A 22,757-nucleotide genomic window follows, 5' to 3' on the forward strand; every position below is an offset into this window, starting at 1 on the left:
TAAAGAATAGGTACAATTAAAGATTAAATATCTGTAAATATTATTCATGACTTCACTTATACCATTATTGTCATCCGACATAAGTGTTTACTCATTCGCTACCTAGTTGAATTTTGTGCTTCAAGTTTCACCTTAAGATTCGCTTCTCTCATGGAGCCTTTTCTATGTAACCTGCTGCACAGTGTTTTTCTCTGTTGAATTTCCTCAGTAAATGCATAAACTCTAGCATCCCATCATTTCATTGCTTTTACGGTACCTTGCAATTATTCTTTAGGTCACTATTACCTACATTTTTATCCTAACATATGCTTGTAATTTTTAAAACTTGAAATGACTTGTCTTGGCTCCACCACATTAATAACTACTCTTCAGTCAAAAACTGGCAGAGAGTATAGTTTTATGTTTATAGAGGAAATTAGAAATTGATGGACACATTTAATTAGTTAACTGAGTCGTAGGAAAGAACTGTCCCTGTTTAGAGCAATGAGAGTCTCTTGAAATTTTTGTTAAGCATGTAGTTATGTCTAAGTTATAGTGCAGAAAGCCTAATTCAGAAACACCTGAACAATCAGAGATCCTTGAGGATCCAGGCTCTACTGCCCCTTAGGGCATTCATTCACACACAGACTATGAATTTTCTATCTGGTTGTGTTTCTCTCTTTGCTTGGGTTGGTAAGAAGTCTTAAGGGGAACTTCTGGTATGCAATTTTTGTCTATGAAATTTACTCTTCTCTTCCTTTACTCTTAAATGCCTTCTATTGTTATTTTGGAAAATTCTCTCAAATCTGGAACCCAGTGGGATATAAGTAAGTGACCAAGTAAATACACAAGTACAGGAATGACTATACAAAAAATAGGATGAATCAGATTAGATAAAATACGTCCACAGTTTATGCTATGGATGCCCAGATCTGTGCTTCCCATTGTCCTCATCTGAAGCTTACCCGGCAGGGTGCTCATTCCTCGCACTTGAGGTTTGTAAACTGTTGCCCTAAGGAGGGCAGCCTGGGTGGTGAACCTGCTGCGTCTGCTTCCTTTCCTCTCATTTGCCCTGACCGCCAGGGAAGTTCCTAGTTGTATTTGGCATCTGGATTTTTTTTCAAAGAAAGGGTTTTCATGCAAAAAAAAAGTGCCAGCTTGTCTATACGCTACACACTCAATACGCACACGTCAGCTGATTGTATTCATCTAGTGTTTTATTGTGCACTCTTATATTCTTTGCATATTCCTGTGGTCCAGAGTCAAGGTGGGGTACAGACACATTGTCAGGTCTCCAGTTCTGCTTCTCCGAGAGCATCTCTAAAGAAGCAGAATACTGTTTGAACATTATCATAAAATACATACAAGCCTTAAAAGTATTTTATAGGATGAAGAAGAGAGATAAGAGGACTATCCAAGTCAAATTGAGACAGTCCTAAATATAGGAACTAGTAAGTCACTAATTTGTTTTTGCCACTGGAAAGTAGATATAACTATTGTGATATAATGCCTACCTGCTAGCGAGTTCTTCAGTGTGCCAAGCTGTAATAGAGGAAAGTAGTCCTTTGTCTTCTGTGTGCCTGAGTGTATGTTGCATGTGCTGCACACGCGGCAGAAGCCTGTGTATCTCGCTGTTGCATTTTAGGATCCGTTCTAACTGCTTCTCCTAAATGAGGTGGGGGTGTCCCATTTCTTGGCCATAAACATCCCCATCGCCTTCCTTTACCTCTCAAGGCTTTGTTTCTACTGACAACAACAATCATGTTAATGTGTTTAGTTGCGTAGACTCTGTTGGATGGAGCTCCTTAAGGGTCAGGACTGTAAGTTGTTTATCTTTGTGTTCCTAGCACCTCGTATATGCTTGGCACATGAAGAAACAATAATTAGATGGGAACCAAAACATAAGAGGTCAGGTCTCACAAGTCTCCTGCTCTACTATGTACTAAATGTTTAATTATTCAGTAAACAAATATTTGAGAGCTTTCTATATGTGAGGTGTTATAGAATGCACTGGTCATAACAATTTCTGGAATGGGCTATAACTTAGCAAAGAGCCAAAACTAATTTGATTTAGCAGGAACCACAAGCATTGGTGGGCAAGGATTCTTAGAGAATATCTACTTTCCTCTCTTATAATAAAAAAATAGCTTATGGAGCCCAAAATTTTGTTTTTTTTTCCCTTTTACTCTAGGGTCAGGAAAGAGAGAAGGCACTTGACATTCCCAAGGCTCACACTCACCACACTCACAGAATATCATAGTAAGAACCAAATAAATTTTAATTTGAATATATTACAGTAGAATAAAATTCTCTTGAAATACAAAAATAATTGCAAAATTTCTTTCCATTCGCAAGTAATATTTGTTACAGGCTATAAATGGTACATTGATGCTATGAACTGTATAGATTATGCTACACTGTCTCCTATATCACATGAAGAAAAGCAGCTGTGCAACACTATTCTGCAGTCTTGAGACCCTGCCAAGACATTTCACAAGCAGTTATCCCTAATGGCAGAATCAGATGGTTATTGCTCCTAACTCAGTCTTTATGTGTTTTGGCTCAATTCTATAGATTAAAAACTTTTTAAAAAATTAGTATAAAATTCAGGAAATTGCTATTTTTGGAATATCTGATTTTTTTTTTTGTCCCAAAGACACAAAAACACAGAGAGAAGTGTTAAATTCAACAAAAACTCATTTAAAAGTAAATCACCATCAATGGAAAAGCTTTTCAAGTATAGGAAATTTGAAAATAACAGCAATTAATGAGAAGACGCATTTCATTGCCAAAAGCCACTGAGGGGTTCCATCTGTCTTTTTCCACTATTCCGTTTCCTAATATTTGAAGTGAGGTAAGAATCACAAGAAGGATTCTAAGAATTATAGCAGGTTCTGCCTAGATCTGGCCCACCTACTACTTTAGATTCTGAGAACCAATTATTTAAAAAGTAGGAACCACCTAAAGAGGAAACAGGGAAGCTTTGGCATATGAAAAAGGATGTAATTTTGTTTTCTAAAATTCCATTTAGGCCAGTTCATTTTGATTTGTGCTCTGAACTATTTGTGGTCTAAGAGAAAAGACAAGAAAACTGGTCATCTTCCCGAGTAGAGAGCTGAAAGAACCTCTTGGCAACTGCCTGGGAGGCGAAGGCTCTCTGTGGTCAGTGGTCTTCTCTCCTCGGCTGCTTTGCCTCCCGCCACGTTCCCATCTCCATTCCATACACCTCCTCCATGCACGGTGCGATGCTGGGGGCTTAGGCGAAACAGCTGATGTGGTGCTAACAGGAATTCTTCCGTTTTCAGTGTTTCAAGGAACTATGACTTTCTTTCAGTTCTCGTGCTGGATAGGAATGGCTCTGCACTTTCTACATCTATAATACCGGGTACCTTAAACTAATAGAAAAAGAATGACATAGTGTAGAAATAAAGGTGTCTGGTACAGAAACACATGGCGGTCTGTCTTCTAGAAGAAAGTAGCTTGTGAGCCTAAGAATGCTCAGTTGTATAATAGGTTCGTGCTGTGAAAGCTCAGACATGGGGCTGGAATTTGACTGAGAACAGAGAGTAGCCATTAGGAGACCCCTCAAAAGGCTCTACACAACCCATGTTCTATATCCTTACATCAATAAATGGCCATAATGCATACATATCATCTTTGTAGCCCTACTTTCAAAATTCATGTTTATTCAGCAAAATACATGAAGGGAAAAAACACCTAAACTGTTTTGTTACCTAAAATATAAGGGAGAAGTGATGAATGCGATTTGTATACTTTGCTTTCTAAATAACCTTATATGTGCCGCACAGATTTTTTCATAGCATTTACCTTTTAAAAAACGGCAATACTCACGTTACTCCACTGTAACACGTTATCAAGAATTCAATTACTGCAGAGTAATCCCAGAAGCTTATATTCTCTATTAATGACTGGATAGCTTGATAAAAGATCTTACTGCCATTCTTCGAATCATATAGCTATTTATAATCTCTGGTCTCCCAAGATTCAGAGATGCATTACAGGAGTCTTTCTGGAATTCCTCAGTACAAAGGGGTAGTGTACAGAGATGGCTGGGAATGAGAAGACAGAATGATGGTGACTCTTAAGCATTAACGGCATTTGTCATCGAAGCTTGGAGAAAATGCTATAGAATTTTAATATAAAAAAAAAAGTTACGCCGTTCTCCTTAAAGTCATTAAATTATATTAGAGTAAGAGTATTTTTGGAAGAAAGGCACCAGACAAGTCCAAAGTCTTATTGCTAGTCAGATCACACAGAGGCCACAGCACAGGCTGTGGCACTTAGTTCATCCAGGAGGCAGGGCCTAAGCAAGCCAGTCACTGGTCTTGAGGTTTGAAGAGCAAGGAGGGAAAATGTCAATAAAATAGAGCCCTGCGTCCTTACATTAAACGCGAAGAAAATGATTTCCAGTTTTATGTCAACATGGTGACTGGAGCTATTTTAGATAGGCACTCTGTTTTCTTTGGCCCATTTCTTCATAATCCGGATGATGTACTCTACTTGGGTGTTACCAGTGCTTCTCAGTAAATGGAGCACTTCTCGAAGAGTCTCTCTAAGCAAAGGATTTAAAAGGACAAAGTGTTTCAATAGGGAATGAAAATTAACAATTAAATAAACTCAGAGCTATTCTTTGTATACTTCTAGTAGAGCAATTTTGGTGACAGACTCACTTCCTGTGTATTCATTAACTAATTATAAACTTACTAGCCTTCTAGTCTTATGGTGGCATAGTAAAATGAAAAGTCTATGACATCTTTCTCTCCAACCCAATTTTTCCTTGTTTACTTATACTATCTATATCCATGCTGTTAATCTTTTTGTCCCACTACAACATAAATATTTCCATTTCTGTCCTCATTCTGCATGACAGAGTAGAAAGAGGGTATATCAGGAGCTGGGTTCAAATTCTAGCTCCATACCAATATGTCACTCAACTTGTCTGAGTCCCAGATTTCTTCTTTGTTTAAGGTGATAATCACCTTGAACTTGGTGTCACTGCCATATTTATAAAATTTTACGAAGCCAGAGGAATAGATGATTTCTCCATGAAAAACAATATATTAATAAACATGGAAGACAGGAAAGGTAAGGATCAAGATTTGGTAAATGTCAGTATTTATAAGTATTTTAAATTTAATTACAATTAAAATTCATGTTTTAAGTAATGCATACTAAAACTTCCCTATTACCTAATCAAATCTACAGGTAACTGCTGATTGACCCTCTTCCCTAAGAGTTCTCTCGTATTTTTGACTTCTTTTTTTCCTGAGCAACCTCTTTTACTTAACCAAATTCTTTTAAACTTTAATTTAGGACTGGAAGTAGATACAAGGCAGGAGGTAATTTTTGATAGATTATTTACTTATAAAATAATCACATCTCCTATTCATACATTGGTAACAAGTACATTCTGTGAGGTTATTTTTAGAACACTGAATTTCATTTTAAGTATTTTAATTTTTGTTTCAAATGAAGCTACAAGCAACTTAATTCTATATCATCTAATGTCTCAGTATTTCCTGAAATATGAGAAGGCAAAAGAAAAAAAATAATTTTTAATCACATCCACTCCATTTCTAATTCTTTGAAGCCTAAACTAAAAGATGCAATAAAAAGCCAATGGGCAAAAAAAAAAAAAAAAAAAAAAAAAGTAGAAGATATTGAAAAAGACTATGAAATGGCACTTCATTTGGAGCCATATATATATCTTGCTGTCATAGCTGAGAGGTTTAGTATACTCAGCGTGCCCACTACATATGATTGAGAATCTAAAAAATAAATTCCTGGAGGAAAGAGTTCAGATAGAAATACACAACATCTTAACCTTTTATTCATCATTCTAAAACATCATTATAATTTTGAGTTTTCAGAAGACGATGCCTTCCACAAAAGCAATTCCTTTATCTCACAAACCAGCAAATGAATAGAAGTTGTGTTTCGTCTCTTCACTTACTTGGGTTCCCTTCCAGCTAAGATCATCTGGAAAATGCCCACACAGGCACCCCTCTTGCCTTCCCAGTATTCGGGGTTGGGATCCAGTCTCTCCAGGACATCAAATGCTTTGGCTGAATAGTAAAACTGGCCCATCTGAATAAAAGAAAGCATTGTGGTAATATCTGTAGTCACAAGATCGCACAGAATGAAACTAAACGTGAAGATACCATGAAACAGCTGCATAAAATGAGTGCGTGGGTAATGACAACACTGTCGGTTAGATAAATTTAAATTCCTTATTAAAATAAGAAAAAGGAAAATTACTGTTTGGGTACGTTAGTTCAATTTAAATCACTCTACCGTCATTCAGGTTTCAACAATATAATATTTTTTCTACATATAATCAAGTTATGTTATAATCAACACGTTATCACTTCTTATTCTAATCTTGAGGATAAACTCTGATGACTGCGATTTGACCTGGGTATTTTTCATGTCTTCTCAGTACATTCTGTGGATGATTACCATCATTTATTTTATGTTAACTTGATCATTTTCAATCCAAGAGGATAGTCTTCCCCTAGACTTGTTCCTGACTTCTCAGAGTGCCTGGGTGTACACTGACTTACTGCTCTAAACGCCAAATCTTTTAACCATTTATTTTGGCAGATATCTTTCCCAAATAGACGACACATTTCCTGGGCATTCTAGAATATGCTGAATACCATTAAATTTGCTTACATGAATTTTCTTGATTAGCGATCATAAATGTACAGAGTTACCAGTTTCACTGAAGGCTTCAAGTTGCTGACTAGTCCTTTAGCTCAGTGTGGTTCGGTTACTTCCCCATTCCTGTGAAGTATTGTTTTAAACCTTTGTCAAGTTCCTTAAGGTCTCTACTGAATTCTTAGCTTAGCTGCTTTCTGTACTTTGTAGAGAAAATATAGCTTTCCTCCCTTCGGTTCAAATTATACCTTTATTCATTCTGCCCTCTTTTCGCTTATCTCCCGGGAAATTTTCTTATTCTTTTTTAAGGTTAATCCTTCTTCCTATGTTCCCGTAAACATTTTTTTGGGGGGTGGGGGTGAAATAACACCCATAGAGAATGATGCATGACACATAAATATATAGTTTGATGACTAATTATGTGACTGCAAATGTAACCACCACCCAGGTCAAGAAATGAAATTTTGACAGCAAAACAGCTCTGTGTGTCACTTCCAGACTACAATCTTCTTCCCACCAGAACTACTTTTCTGACTTTTATGGTCTTCAGTTCTTTGACCTTCTTTATAGTTTCATCACCTACGAATACATTGTTAGACAATATAATTGAGAATTTTATCTATATGAAATAATGCTGTAAATATTCTTTTATGTCTTGCATGTGTTTGTAAGATTCATCTATATTGCTTGGATATAGCTCTAGTTGGTTTATTTTTTAAAAACTTAAAATTTTGAATTATAGATCGACAGAAAGTTGCAAAGACAGTACAGAGAAGTCCCATGTACCTTTCACCCAATCTGCACCCCCGCACACACACCTTACAGCTTATGTAACAATATCACAATAACAAAATCAGGAAGTTCACACTGCTACAGTGTGTGTATAGTTCTGTCATTTTGTCAAATGTGTAGATTCACATAACCGGCATCACTATCAGAATACGCAACTATTCCAACACCACAAAGATCTCTGTCGTGGTACTCCTTTATAGTCACATGCACTCCCCTCCCTGCTCACCATCCCTAAACGCCGGCAGTCACTAATTTATTCTACATCTCTATAATTTTTAAGAATGTTATATATATAAAATCAAGCAGTTATGGGGCCCATTGAGATTGGCTCTTTTCTCTCAGCATAACGTCTTTGTTTTTCCAAGTTACTGTATATATCAATAGCTTGTTTCTATTATGTAACCCCGTAAATGCACAGGTGGTTCTGGCAGTTTGGTTTGGATGTCGAGAATGATGATGCCACCCACACGCCAAGAGGGTATGAGGTTTTCTACTTACGTAATTGAGGTCTCTGGGGAGAGTAGGGCAGGGCCCTCAAGGAGATCTAAAGTGGCTTGAGAGAGCAAGGAAAGGAGAGCGGCCTGGGTTTTTCCTGTGGTTGGGGGCGGAGCCCAGGTGAGGGTTCCTGAGAAGGTCAGGGGCTTGTGTGGTTTGCATCACCTGATGGTGCCAGAGAAGGGAACAACCAGGGAATCTTATAATTTTCTCCAGGGCACAAGGGGACTTGGACAGGGCGAGGCTTAAAAGCTGTCAGCAGTCAAACATCAAAAAATGGAGTCAGACCCGTCATTACAGTTCCTCTTTTTTTTGCCAAGTAGTATTCCATAACAAACTACAGTTTATTTAACCCTTCGCCTTCTGAAGAACACTTGGATTGTTTCCAGTTTGGGGCTGTTAAAAATAAAGCCACAACTGACGTTTGTGAACAGGTATTTATGTGGATATAGGTTTCCCTTTCCTTGGGATAAAATGCCAAGGAGTGAGATTGCTGGGTTGTATGGTACGCATATGTTTACTTTTTAAACAAACTGCCTAATAATTTCACAATATATATTTTTCCATCCTTTAATTTTCAACCAATTTTTATCATTATATTTGAAGTGAGTTTCTTGTAGAGAGCACCTAGTTGGGTCATGTTTTTTTTTTTAATCTACTCTGTCGATATCTTTTAATTGGTGTATTTAGACCATTTACATTTAATGCAATTATTGATATCTTAGGACTTAATTCTACCATTTTGTTTCTATTTGTCCTTTCTGTTTTTCCTGCCAAGAACATGTCTTACAGTTTGTAGATGGAGAAAGATATGACTGTGCAATCTGCACACAGGAAGGACAAAAAAGCCTGTGCTTGACCTCTCTAGTCTTTGCCTATACATAACTCTTTCCTGTTGTTCTGCAGTGTAATAAGTCTTAGCCATTAGTATCTCCTTATGTTGAGTTGTATGAGTCCTTCCAGTGAATCTTGGAACTAGTGGGTAGTCGTGGGAGCACTGAGACACGAGGTAATGCTGAATTGTTTTTCAAAATCATTATTTTCCTTTAATCTTAACCCCACTTCCCTCTCGTCTCCTCTAGGGCCTTACTCCAACAAAAATGCTCCCACTCTCTTGAATCTTTCATCTCCCTATATAATGGCTCCTCTTCCTCTGCCTAAAGATATACTCTTACTCACTATGCTAAAATAAAAATAACTCTCCCTCCACCTGCAAAAATAACGCGCCCCCAAATCCCTAACCTTGTTTCCCCTTTTAAGTTAACACATTTTTCTCCTTATCCTCAGTATCAATCACATTTTTCTCCTTATCCTCAGTATCAATTTTTCAAAAGGCGGTGGTCTACATTATATCCATTGCACCTGCTTTTTAATCCGATTCTCTTCTCTATCTACTCCCGTTTTCTCAGGCCTCATGCAATTCCATCTAGTTGAAGATTTGATATTCTCCTTCCTCGGCTTTTGATAAAATAGCATGTGGGGTTAAAAAGGTCATGGAAAGCACATTTTTCCCTCTCCTGGGTTTTTTTTCTTTCTTTTCTGTTCATCTTCATCCTCTCTTTCCCTGACTCTTCTTCCTATTTCTGTCCCATAAACACTGGTGTTCCTCATGGTTCCTTACACCGTCCACTAGTTAATCTCTCTCCCCCATGCTCTCCTGCTGCTCCTGCTGCTGCTGCTCCCACCGCCACCACCACCACTGCTGTTAACTTCTGAAGCCACATCTCTAATCCTGACCTCTTGCGTGAACACCTGATAATTTCCACATGTAATACCTCTGCCTGGGAGCTCCAAACACACTTCAGATTGATTATATCTCAAACTGAATTCAGTTCCTGTCTTTTAATGCTTTATTTTTCCCTCTGCCGCCCCTAAGTCACTTAACGTCACCAAGCCATGTTAAACAATTTCAGGTTTCTAATGTTTTGAAACCTCTTCCACCGATGGTGATTCACTTTATTTTTGTAATGATTCACTTTGAAATGAGCCATTGTTGATTAATTTAACACTAGACTCTCTTTGTCTGACATTTTCTTGTCTTTTGGATAGAAAGACGTATTTCAAAAATAAGAATTTCTGGAATTTGAGGGTAACTTTTTAAAAAGTTTTAATCTATAGGATAGGGCCCAGAACTCTTCCCTGCCTTTCCAACCCCACACACACACACACACACACACAGAGTCCTTTATTAAATGACTACTTTTTAATTCTCTTTTTCTGGTTCCTTTGTCTTTCCTGTCTACTATTTATATCTTATCATTCCCCAAGATTTGGTTTGAAATCTCTACTTTTCTCACTCTACTTCCTTATCTGGGTAATCTCACTGTTTTTCAGGGTTTCAATTACTCCTGAAATGATGATTTCTCCAAATCTGTCCCTAGATGTCAGAGAACATCTTTCTTGAGCTTCAAAACAAAATTTACGACTGCCACATGAATATCTCTATCTGGATGTTATCTAAAGATTCACAGCCTTTAGAAATCTAAAACTTCCTCTCTAAATCATTATTTCATGAAAAGCTGAGTTCAGTTCATTCATAAAAGAGATGACATTTCTGATATCACTATGCGAATCCTCTCACCAATAGCCATTTAGTCTCTAGGCCACTTTCCCCTAATATTTAGCCAGTGCGGCAAAGTGATACTGATCTTCGGTTTTCCTTTATTCGCAGTCTGGCTCACCTTGTAGCAGTCATTGGCAATGAGCTGTAAGAGGCTAAAGGATTCGCCAGAGGTTTCCATCTTGAGGTAAAGTTCCCAGGCTAGTCTTGGTTTCTTATTCATAATATCTACAAAAAGAAACAAATGTTTTTGCTTTTTAAATGTACAAAAATGCATTTCTGCACCTTGCTATTCTACAGATTTGCTTCTATGTTTCAAATATACAAAGTGATGGTAAATAGCTCCTACATGGAAAGCTTGCAATTTTGGCATTAAGCTGGTTCTGAGCTCTACCATACTTAAATTTTTCCTTTACGTTAGAATTCAGTTGCTTATGTCTTCTTAGGTTGGACTGATTTCCAGTAGTTCCCACTCAGTTCATCTGCTTAAAAGAGGACACCTATCATTTATTCAATCTTACTCATATAGTTTCAGCTTCACTTACTATCTGATTGTTAAAATTTTCCCATAACTTCAAAAACTCAGTGAATACTTTAAATCAAGTGAACAAAAGGAACAAGAAAGGATAGTGAAGAGAGAGAGAAAGACAGAGGTTATAGGCTAAACAATACACCAAAAAATGATGTTTTTGACATTTTGCCACTTTTAAGGCCTGCATCATAGTGAAAAGGTAGAATGAGCATAACAGGATGATTTCACACACACACACACACACACACACACACACACACAGTGTAAACTGGGATTCTGGAAACTTTAACAGGGCTAAAGGAAGAACTTGGAGTCTTTTAGAACTGCATATGCTTGGTCAATGTTGTATGGTAGAACTAATCACAGGGCAAACTAACATGATATATGTACATGGTCACCCTCACTGATTAGCATTGATAACATAATTTTGATGTTTACTCATTTTACAGAACAAAATATAAAACAAAATTAGAAAATGCTCAATATAATTTCTAACCAGAAGATTATGCAATAGAGAAGAAAAAGAAGATTCCTCTGTGACATTTAAAAGAAGACTCACAGCATCGAGCTAACCAACTGAGGTAAATGTAATCATTTTTCATCTTCTCATTTTGGATTAAAAGAAAAACCTGTGAGAAGAGGAAAGAAAGAATAAACATGAAGATGCTTTTGCAGTGAAAACATTCATATCAGCTTACCTAACATTCATAATTAACATAGTCTTATGGATGACCAAATTCTATACAGGCTGCTAAGAAAAAGTGAAGAACAAAATTGTGGTGATTTTAACACATTTCTCTCAGTTATTGATATCACAAGCTGACAAAAGGGTGGTAAGGATAGAGAAGATTTGAACAGAATAACTAACAACTGCATAATACAGATTATTTTCAAGAACACATGACCAAGCTACTGGACAATAAAGCAAGTCTCAACAAATTTTAAAGGACTGGTGTTATACAGACCACGTTCTATGACAATACAATTAAATTAGAAATCAAAATAAAATAATCTGGAAAGGATAATCCATGTTTAAAAATCATGAGACACATTTACAGAAATTAGAAAATATTTGCAATTTAAATCATACTGAGTTGAATAATTTGTTTAATAAAAAAATTCAATTGAATAATTCAACTGAATCATTTTGAATAATTTAGACAAATCAATTTATGAAGTTAGATGTCAAGATAGTGGTTAGCCTTGGGAGAAAGGGAGTGACACAAAAAGATGAGGCGGTTCCTAGCGTGATGATCAAATTCTATTTCAAGATTTGGGTACTGTTTATTTGGATATGTTCACCTTAAAAATCCATCAAGTTGTATATTTTGATCTGTATACTTTTCTCGATGTATGCATTTATAAAATTTATAAAAAAGGAAAATATTAATGTGGTTATGATATCTATATATCTAGTCACATTGCATTTTTTAATGTAACCTAATAACAAAGGAACTTTTAGTAATCTTTTACTCCTGAATATTTTATTTAAGTGAGAAAAAGATAACAATATTTTTAGATAGAATCATTCAAATGCCTTCCAAAGCAGGTACCCACCTCTTCACCCTCACTGGTATTGCCTGTTGCAGCTTTGGCTTGGGCATAATTAAAGTTAAAGATGTCATCGTTATAGAAGTAACTCTGAAAAACATCCCAAGAACAGGTCACATTGAGCATGAACATACAAAATATAAAAACATCAGATATACCAGAGAAACACAAAAATAATCTTACCGAATTAACTGATGCCACTAATGCCACAATAGTAAAGGGGCCATCTTATCTCTGACACATTATATACAGTATTTTGTATAGAAAGTCCTCTAGAAAAGTCTATACTGACCTTAAATGAATTGAGGTAAATCAAGACATCATCAAATTGCTTAAGCAGGAAGAAACAGGAAGCCATGCACTGCCTCCCTGGTATTGTATCTGGAACGGAATGGGAAAAGAAACCATGGGCATTCATGTGTACTCATGAAATTAAAAGTTCCCTTTAGCTGTGATTTATTTTATAACTTAGATAGGAATGTATTCCGAGACATCTTTCTAGATTCTGAATTACAGATGCTATTCAGTGGACAAACTCTGAATAGAGTTTTCTCTATTCAGTTAACTCTCAGAGCCCAAAATAAACACATGGCCTGCAGGCTCTCCTCCAGATCTTTTTCCAGGGCTTTGATTCTCTCACTCAACTCCAATACCTGCACATGCAACTAATGTGGCTTGGTCTCCATCATTACTCACCTAAGACAACCTGGCGCTTTTAATCTCAAAGAGAGAAATAATTTGCCATGGAACCATCTGATCCTGATCCTTACTCAACTTTTTGTCTGATATCACAGTCCTATTTGGTGTAGCAGATGATTAGTATAACTCCCTCTTGCCACTCTCAACCCCCCTTATTCTGTCCAATTCATTCCCCATAGCACTCATCACAACACACTACATAATCTATTTATTATGCTTTTAGCCCGTCCCACTATGCTGTACACTCCACAAGCGTAGCAGGATTTGTATGTTATGTTTACTGCTGCATCCCCAACACCTCGATAAATTATTGTTGTCTGAATGAATGAAATAGGGAAAGGAAATACTATTCAATAAATGGTTTTAGTGAAACATTTGAAAGAAAATGAATGTCTAAGAGTGATAAAAATAATAACCAGTTCAGCATGAATACTGTTCAGTGGAATAGATGCCAGCCATAGACAACCAGTACAGAGAGCCATATCCTTAACTGGCTAACTATCAGCCCTTTTTATAGTCCTTACTCAAATTTTACAGTGAATCTTAACTGATGAAATCAATACTTTAATAATAGAAATGAAGTCATAAAACTACTTTTGGAGAATATAGGTGAATATTATGTAACTGCTAGGGTAGGAAAGCATTGTCTAAGCTTGGTATCTACATAAGAAATCATTATAGAAAAGATACACTTAATTCAATGAGATTTAAATATTTTTATATAGGAAAAAATATGATAGGTAAAGTTAAAAGTCAAATGATCCATTGGAAAAAATATCTACAACATAACAAATGTTTACTACATAAAGGGCTCTTGAAAAATCAATAAAAGTTAACGTTTCAAATCAAAAATGGAATCAAAAATTTAAAACTCTCATGAACCAAAGAATACATTTATTCTCCTCTATTTCTAGATTCCCTCATCCCGTTTTAGATGAGACGGTGAGAAGAGCTAATTCCAATTTTCTCCCCTGTGTCTGACTCCCCCACTTCATACTGGAAAGTCTAACATGTATCCCTGGGCGAGAATCAAACTCCATCAGTCAGCACACAACACAGCCAGCTCCCATCATGACTTGTGGTCACAAGCATGGATCTCAGACACACACCGCATTCACTAGCTGATCCTCCCACCAGCTGGAAGAACTGCTGGGCAATTTTCATATGATCCCTCTGAAAAACAAAGCAGAGCAGATACAGAAGAATAAGCTGAAGATATTTCATTTGTATTATACTTTATGGTTTTAATGTATTTGTCAGGATTTAACATATGCCCTTGTTTTCGGTCCTCCCCAAAACAATACTAATTCTAATTGGCATAAGCAACAAAAACCGATAACCTGAAAATAAATTAAAACCTACACCGGATCAGATAGAAAAGAAGAAAAAAAAAATCTACCCCCAAATTCTATCCTAAAGTACTTTCATTAAATGAATTCATTCATTTATTCAACAAATATCTATTGCTCTTTTACCATATATCAGACCTTGTGGTAGGAGCTATGGTTATAACAAGGAGTATTTATTAAATTAACTCATTCATTTATTCAATAACTATTTACTACCTATCTGCTATATGAGGCACTGTGAAGTGAGCTGGAGATAAGATTTACTTATATTCTGCTTTGTTCTGAAAAGAACTTAATATTCTTATTTAGAATATGAGAATTCCAAAAAATAAAAGAATTCTTATTCTTTTTAGAATATTAGATGAATAATATTTAGATGAGTCGGAGCTTAATTTTAGACAGTGTTTTGGAGTTTATGAAAAGCTTTCGCAGAGACACAACTATCTCCATTTCACAGAGGCCAAAATTAGAGCTCGGAGGTGTGCGATGTTAAAAAAAGAAATCGCTGAAAATAAGAATGGAGCTGTGCACTGATTTGTTGTTGTTGCTGTTGTCATTAGATAGAAACACTGTTTAAAAACTGGGCTCTTTTTCAATAAAGCAGCAATTTTTAGCACAAAAGCTCTTTTTTTTTTTTTTGTCTTTAACATGGAATGTTTTACAATGGAAACTGGATTAGGGGATGTGGAAAATGAGGAGCTACAGAAGAGCCTATTTATAAGCTGATTGCTGGTTGAACTCTGACATTCATTTTGACCCTTTCCATACACTATGGCTTTGCAAACTGTAGACGACAAGCGATTTCACACTCACCGAACCCATTTCCTGGCCGAGGGCTGCATTGACCACTCCTTTGAGGATATACTCCTAGAAACATGAAATGACTCTGATTTAAAAGGAATGTGGAGCTATGAGATATCTTTCAAATCAATTAGTTTCATCATCGCGATACTTTATATTATCAAAAGTTACCCGGGGGCCTCCTTTTTCTGTTTCTTCCCTGGCTTGAATGAGAACTCACTGTTTGTAAATCCTCAGGCTTAAGCAGAAATAACTCAGTGGAAACTTCCAAGAGTTAAGTTTTGTATTATTTCAATTTGATGGAAAAAAAAGTTAACCGTAAAATGTTTACGTAATAATTTTATAATCTTATTAGCCACTTCCATTTTCTGTGACCACATCATATATATTATTTTCCCTTTCCACTGATATAATGACCTTTCTTGGCTAGTGATCCTTTCTTCAAAAAAAAAAAAAAAAAAAAAGTCTTCTGGTTTCCGTTTGTAAGGTATTCTCTTTTGGCGTCCTAGGGCCTCACCTATATCCTTTTCAGACTTGGTTCTATTCTTCAACAGATACGCTTCTTAGCGGCTTTATCAATTTTTATGTGGATATTATTTTTATTTAAGAAGTCTCATTAAAAGAATAGTACAAAAGATACTGAAACTCTTAATACACTCAAGAAATATACCTGGATAGACTTCATGGAGTCTGGAAACATTTTTCAACAGTCTTTCATTCAGTAAGTAAAGTGATTTCTGAGCGCCTAGTGTACAGAGCATTGGAGACACAATACGGACACAGTCCCTGCGTGCAATAAGCTACAATCTAGTGGGGGAGAAAGACGTTACAGACAGCTATGCTAGTGATAAGCAGCTATCACTGCTTTCATCAGAATTCTAGGTTTCAGTATCTTCAAACTTCTACCCTTCTGAGGAAATGACCACATATAGGGAGTTTAAAAATATAAAAAAAAAACAAACATTCATTCTTACATCAAAAGTCTCACTTAACATTCCTAGATCAATATACATATATATGAACTTTCTCGGGATTCGACAAGCAGGAAACTTCTCTAATATGTCTTCCAACTACTACTGTTCCGAAGTTCCGTTTTCAGTAGAACTCAGTAAAAATATAACACATTCTCGATTACCTGAGGAGTAGTAGGTTCGAGATCCTTAATTAAATTATAAGCTTCTTGTACATCATCTGAAATATAAGAAACAAGTAGCTAGTTGTTTCTGAAACTCTTCTGAAACAGTCCCCCAAAGGTATGATCCTTCTGTACCCAAACATTCATGGGAAATAGGATCTATTTTAGCTGTTCCAATACTCTATCAAGTTCGATGTTGAGTAGTTATCCTAAAGATAACCAAATATCCTTAGGGAATCCATATTAAGCCATAAAGCAGCTAAAGAAATGTTCAAGCTAAGAATTTGGATGGGGTGTTATATACCAATGGCATTATAGTTATCTAAGAAAAACAACCATTTTTAAAAAAGAGATATATTAAGTGTGTAGGAGTGAAATGACATGAAGACTGGGATTTGTTTTAAAACATTTTAGCAACAAGAAAGGAAGAGGGAGGATAGATGAAAAGTTTGTCAATATCTTGAAAACTGTTGAACCTGGGATTAATATTTCAGTGTTCATTTTGGGTGTTCATACTAGTTATGTTTATGTTTGAAAAGTTTTATAATAAAAATTAATATATAAAATATACAAGATGTTTCTTTAATACTTGTCCAAAAGGCAAGAATTCTTTGTGCTTATATAAAGAGAACTCTTTGGAAGTTCATGTTCTTACTTTAATAAACACATATTTTCCTCGATGAGGAATATGTTGTCTGGTTGATTTCTGCCAGGCCTCTAAAAAAGTCCACACTGTTGTTAGTCCAAAGTCCATTCCAGAGTGTCACCCCTTGCCACTAAATGAGTGGTTGTGACTTCCCTGTACTTAGAGCTGTTATATATTAGACTGCTTTAGGCATCTGTCTAATAATAATTTTAACTTTACTTAGAGGCAAAAAATATCACATCCTCTTTGAATCATAATATTTCTGATAAGAAACCATGGGTACAAAGCAATAGAAAGGCTGACAGAGCAAAACAAAACAAAACAAAACAGTTAATGATAAAAAAGATGTAAGAAAATGTAGATGTATATTATACATGGGGGAACACTAGGGAAAAAAAGAACTGCAAAGGAGGGGAAGGGAAAACAATGGGAAAACTGAAATACAATGGGTAGAGAACAAAGGAGAGAAAAATAAGAGGGAAATAGAAAAAGAATGGGGTAGAAGGTTGCAAGCAACAGAGGAGGAGAGAGAGGCTAAAGAGTAAAAGCACAACAAATAAGCACCAATAAATTCAGTCTGTCCTATGAGCCGGCTGTGAATTCATTTTTGGAAATATTATGGATTTTACAAGTTAACAGAATAGTTCAATTAGAGATTAAATGTTCTAAAATATATCATTATAAGCAAGAACAAGACAACGTTTTTGTACCTTGACGAAGGTAGTAAATCACTAAGTTTAGCCGAGCTTCTGGAATGACATCGACCAGGGGAGGCAAAACCTGCAAAGCCCCTTCACCTCCTCGGAAAACAACCTAGAGACAGAGAGACTGTGTTTCTGTGGCAATAAGTACAAGTATGTTTATCGGTGGAAATGTTTAGGAGCTCCCACTTATAACTGAGTACATGATGTCCAACTGAAGTAGCTCTGGGAATCAGTGAACATGTTGGGAACTTTCACACTCACTGAATGTATTACTGCCTAACTATTGCCTGTGCCTCTTACCAGTTCTCTTCCCTCTTCTCTGATTCTAATCTTTCTATTTAATAGCCTATCGTATTGAAATAGGTCATTTTTTTATACTATTTAAAACCTACCTACCGCCACTATCAACCTCTATACCCTTATCTTTCTTTATTTTAATTCACGGCACTCACAACTTCATTTTATGTATCTTTTGTCTGTTTATCTGTTACACCCACCAGCATATATACTCCATACAACAAGGAACTTTGCATTCACTATGTACTCCTGGGTCCTAGAACTATAACTAGTAAAGCTGGCACTCATTTATTCTTTGAAAGAATGAATATATTTTTGAAGTTCTCTATATTATACACATGACGTTGACGTCATTGAAAAAAAGCCATTGTCTAAATTATAGTAAGTATAAGAAGCAGAATAAATGTATTGCATACTTTTTTTTCAAAAAAACTGCAGAAAACTCTTAAAGTACCAAATAATTCCTTTGCATTTTTTATTTTACATTATACATAGTACAGTGGTTACATATTTATATAATTTATGAGGTGATCCCCCTGATTACTCTAGCACCCATCAGGCACTACACACAGCCATTACTACAATATTGACTATATTCCCTATGCTGTACTCTACATCCCCGTGACTGTTTTTTAACTACTAATTTGAAAAGTACCGTATAATTAAACAATTTTCCTAGACAGATATTCTACATCGAAAACCCCATGAAAGAATTTATATAACCTTTCTGAGCCTGTTTTCCTCATCTCTAAATGGCGTTAGTAATGTCTACCTTTCAGGCTTATTATGAAAATTAAATGAGTTAAAGTGGGATGTGTGGCACGTTATAGATAATATTTCATTTAATTCAGTAAATATTCATTAGCACCTACTATATGCCTGGTATTATAATAAGCAGCAGGGTTACGGTGGGAACAAGCCACTCCTCCTGTCACTATATAGGCTATATTCAAGTAGGAAGAGATCTTCAAAAAGCAAACACATAAGTATGTTTTCATATACTAATAAACGCTGTAGAGAACAGCCAAATCAAAAACACCATCCATGAGAGGACAGTTTTGTGTACTGTGGTGCTCCCAGAGGCTAGGTTGTTTCACAAGTAAATAATGCAGAAATCAGGACCATCAGACATGAACTCCCTAATCCCTTCTTTCTACCTCAAAATACCTATTTGGTCATCTCTTTTGGTTCCTTCTTGTCTGAGATGTTCCCTTCTTTTGCCAAGATTAATTCTTTTACCTGTCTTCTTGAATTCATGACTTCTAACTCCATATGAACTTTGTTTCTCTATTAATTATTCTATTTTCATTAGCCCTGGTTCTGCTTCTCAACTTTAAATATACACAAAGGTTTTTGCTCTCTTGGAAAGTCTTCCACGTGGTGCCATTGTTCTCTCTGAATGGTGCCCTATCTTTCTCCTTTCTCCTATGACCTACTTCTAAAGTGTGTGGCTTCCTGTTTCAACTATCTTCTCATCCTCTCACTCCTTAACGTCCCAGAAAACTGGCTCCTGCTCTCGGCACACAAGTCACAAATTAACCCCTTTAACAATATTCAGTGGACTTTTGTATTTAGTAAGTAAATGCTTACTCTATGCCAGATACTTTGGGAAGCACCTTCCACAGATTACCTCTGTAGGGGCCAGGGAAATTTCCCTTACCCCTTCTGTTCTTTTGGCAGGTCAAATATTCAAATGACATACAGCAGATTAACAGGAGAAAATCGAATTTTAATATGTATGCACAGGAATTCACATAAGCATGAAAATTCTAAAGAGATGAGGCAAAATAAGGTATATGTGTTATTTTGGGCTAAGAAGGGAGAAGGGTACACAATTCACAGGTAGTTGAGAAAGAGCGAAGATTTGGTAAACGATTTCTTGCAGGGCCACCCAGAAAAAATGGGACACAAAGGGGAACCTAACAAACAGATTTTAGCTTGGATCCTTCCTGTCTGCCACACTTAATTCATACGTGCTAAGGCGAATCTGCAGGTTCCCTTCCTGAAGCAGGTCTTTCTATCTGAATCTCTTCAGGCAGGTAAGGGGGAGATAAAAGGCTCTTCCTGAGTTTGTTGGGCTTTTGTGTTCAGCTCCAAACAATCTGCATGCCAGGGTGGCACATTCTAGGGAGATTCACACAGGCCTCCCACACCTCATTTAACCCTCACAAGAACATAAGGTAGGTACTGTAATTTCCCCTATTCCACATGTGAGAACACTGAGACTCAGCCATGTTAAGTGGCTTACCCAAAGCTACAAACCTAGTACATAACTTGATTGTGATCTCAAGTCTGTTTACAAAAGTCGATGATCATAATAACCATTTATATTGCTCAATATTTTTCAGGTTTTGTTTTAAACTTTAATATGCATTCATTGGGGAAGAAACTTACATACAATATTACAAAAGCAAAAAGGAAAATTTCCATATTCTCTCTTTTCTCTTTAATGCCACACCCCAAGAATAATCTCCATTTAGTAGCTGATACTCTCCTTCCAATCATATATTCACGTGGTGGTTCTTTACTCTGGTCGTACGTTACAACCGACTGGGAAGCTTTTAAGAAACACACTGATAGCTGGGCCCCAGCCCAAGCATTAAATAAAAATCTCTGGGGAGGGGGTGATGGAGCCCATGCATCATTATTTTTAAAAATCTCCCAGGTGATTAAAATGTAGAGTTGTAAATGGCATTACATTATCTAGATGTTCTTTCTTGCCTGCCTTTTCTTATTTGCTTATTCTCCTTCCTCCAGCCCCTTAAATACAGATGCTCTCTTGGAAACATATTTTTCCCTGTGTTTGATCCTTTCCTTCATATATAGTTGTCAAGATTTTGGCAATCACTTCTCTTATGAAAACTCCTAAACCTGTACTCCAGTCTTGATCTCTCACCAAGCTTAATATCCAAACTACTAACTCTAATCCATCATTTTCCACAAAAGTGCATCTGGCTTTAATTTATAAACTACATTAGAAGTGAAAAGATTAGAGGCAGAAGCTTATAATAGAAACTATCCAAAGAAAAGTCTATCTGTGAAGCAGGCCTGAATTGGAGAAGGAATAGAATAAATATAAGACGTGGCCAAGAAAGGATTAATAGGTTAAGGGACTGAGCAGATATCAGAAATAAAGAGGGAGAGAGAGAGTCTAAAACAATGATGGTTTTCAGCAAGCATATTGGGAGAATTGGTGCCAAAGAAAGAAATAGAGCAATCAGAAGGAAAAGGTGTAGTTACTATTATTGCCATGTTTAGATGAGGAATCTGAAACTCATCGATATTAAATAATTTGCCCAATGTCCCCAGATGTCTGAGTTGAAAGTTGCTCTGCATCCACCATGTTGTACCATGTTTTGATTAGTAGAATCAAACTTAATCGGAGCCTGGAGTTTTTAGTAGTGGCCCTCATGATTCAGCGCTAAACCTAACCACCCCTTACTTTTTCACTGAGTACAGCTTTCCTTTCACTATCCCCCAGTTCAGACTTTCTGCCTAGTGAGCTCAATCTGCTCACAACCTTTCACATGTGTCATCCTAATTCTATCATGTATGTCATCCTAGTTCTAAATCTCAGGCAAAGATGGGCTCAACTCTTACTTTCACCCGAAAATCCTTCCCATTTATTCTAACCCAGGAAGATATATTCTTCTTTGCCAACAAACTGAACACTTGGATCTACACGGCTTACACTTCTTTCTAAATGTTACATATGTAAAGAGGAGCAGAGTTTGCCACCCCAAACGTGACTTTTTTGGGATAGTGATTATTTTAAGTTGGTTACTTTTAAGAAACAAATGACTAAAGGAATGTATATAGAAAAACCTGCTCCTAGAAAGAATCTATCATCATAGATAATTGTATTTTCAAGGGACCTAGTGTGGCAGACAAGGAAGAAACCTCAAAGTCTGTTTGTTAGACTTCCCTCTGTGTCCCATTGTTCCTGGGTGGCCCCACGAGAATTTGTTTACTAAATGTTTGCTCCTTCTCTACTTGTGAATTGCTTGCCTTCCCTTTGAACTCCAAACTACTATTCTCCTTTCTCCTTAGCTCAAGGTAGCTTCTAAGCCTCAACTGCCTGATTTGTCCTCAGGACCCATATTCTTATGAAGCTCTTGTATGCACACAAGTAATAAATTTGGTTATTTTCTCTTGTTAATCTGTCTTATGTCAATTTGGTTATTAGACCAGCCAGAAGAATTTAGAAGGGTAAAAGGAAAATTATTTTTCCTCCCCTACATACGTATTACTGCCTTCCCTATAAGTATTTACTTGATGAAACGACCTGATATTTTAAACTCATTTTCTCTCCTTGACAACAAGGAGGAGTTCACTTGGAATAGAGAAATATTTGCTGAGATATCTCCCTCCATTTATCATTCTAACCGCTGAGATGTACCAAATAGGTCAGGGCTCAAGTCAGTCAAAACGGGAAACAATTACTCACCAGATTGTGCCTGATGAGTTCTTTAGCAAATTCAAAGGAAGAAGAAGCGTTGTCCATCAAGCTTTTGAGTTCGGCCTAAAATTGAAAAA

The 22,757-nt window shown here is 36.4% G+C and overlaps 1 protein-coding gene across 1 annotated transcript in view; it reads right to left on the reverse strand.

Annotated features, from left to right (window-relative positions):
• Positions 1 to 2,236: 2,236 nt before the first annotated feature.
• IFT56 (intraflagellar transport 56) overlaps positions 2,237 to 22,757 on the reverse strand; it is a 37,062-nt gene continuing 16,541 nt past the window's right edge. The window contains 11 exon segments of the mRNA XM_039861080.1: positions 2,237 to 4,552; positions 5,954 to 6,087; positions 10,629 to 10,735; positions 11,599 to 11,668; positions 12,597 to 12,680; positions 12,883 to 12,971; positions 14,399 to 14,462; positions 15,452 to 15,505; positions 16,575 to 16,630; positions 17,931 to 18,033; positions 22,669 to 22,743. Coding sequence (XP_039717014.1) covers positions 4,441 to 4,552; positions 5,954 to 6,087; positions 10,629 to 10,735; positions 11,599 to 11,668; positions 12,597 to 12,680; positions 12,883 to 12,971; positions 14,399 to 14,462; positions 15,452 to 15,505; positions 16,575 to 16,630; positions 17,931 to 18,033; positions 22,669 to 22,743 — 948 coding nt within the window. The 3' untranslated portion in view covers positions 2,237 to 4,440.

Source organism: Pteropus medius, unplaced genomic scaffold (assembly GCF_902729225.1).
Source record: "Pteropus medius unplaced genomic scaffold, Ma_sr-lr_union100, whole genome shotgun sequence".
Classification (NCBI taxonomy): Eukaryota; Metazoa; Chordata; class Mammalia; order Chiroptera; family Pteropodidae; genus Pteropus; species Pteropus medius.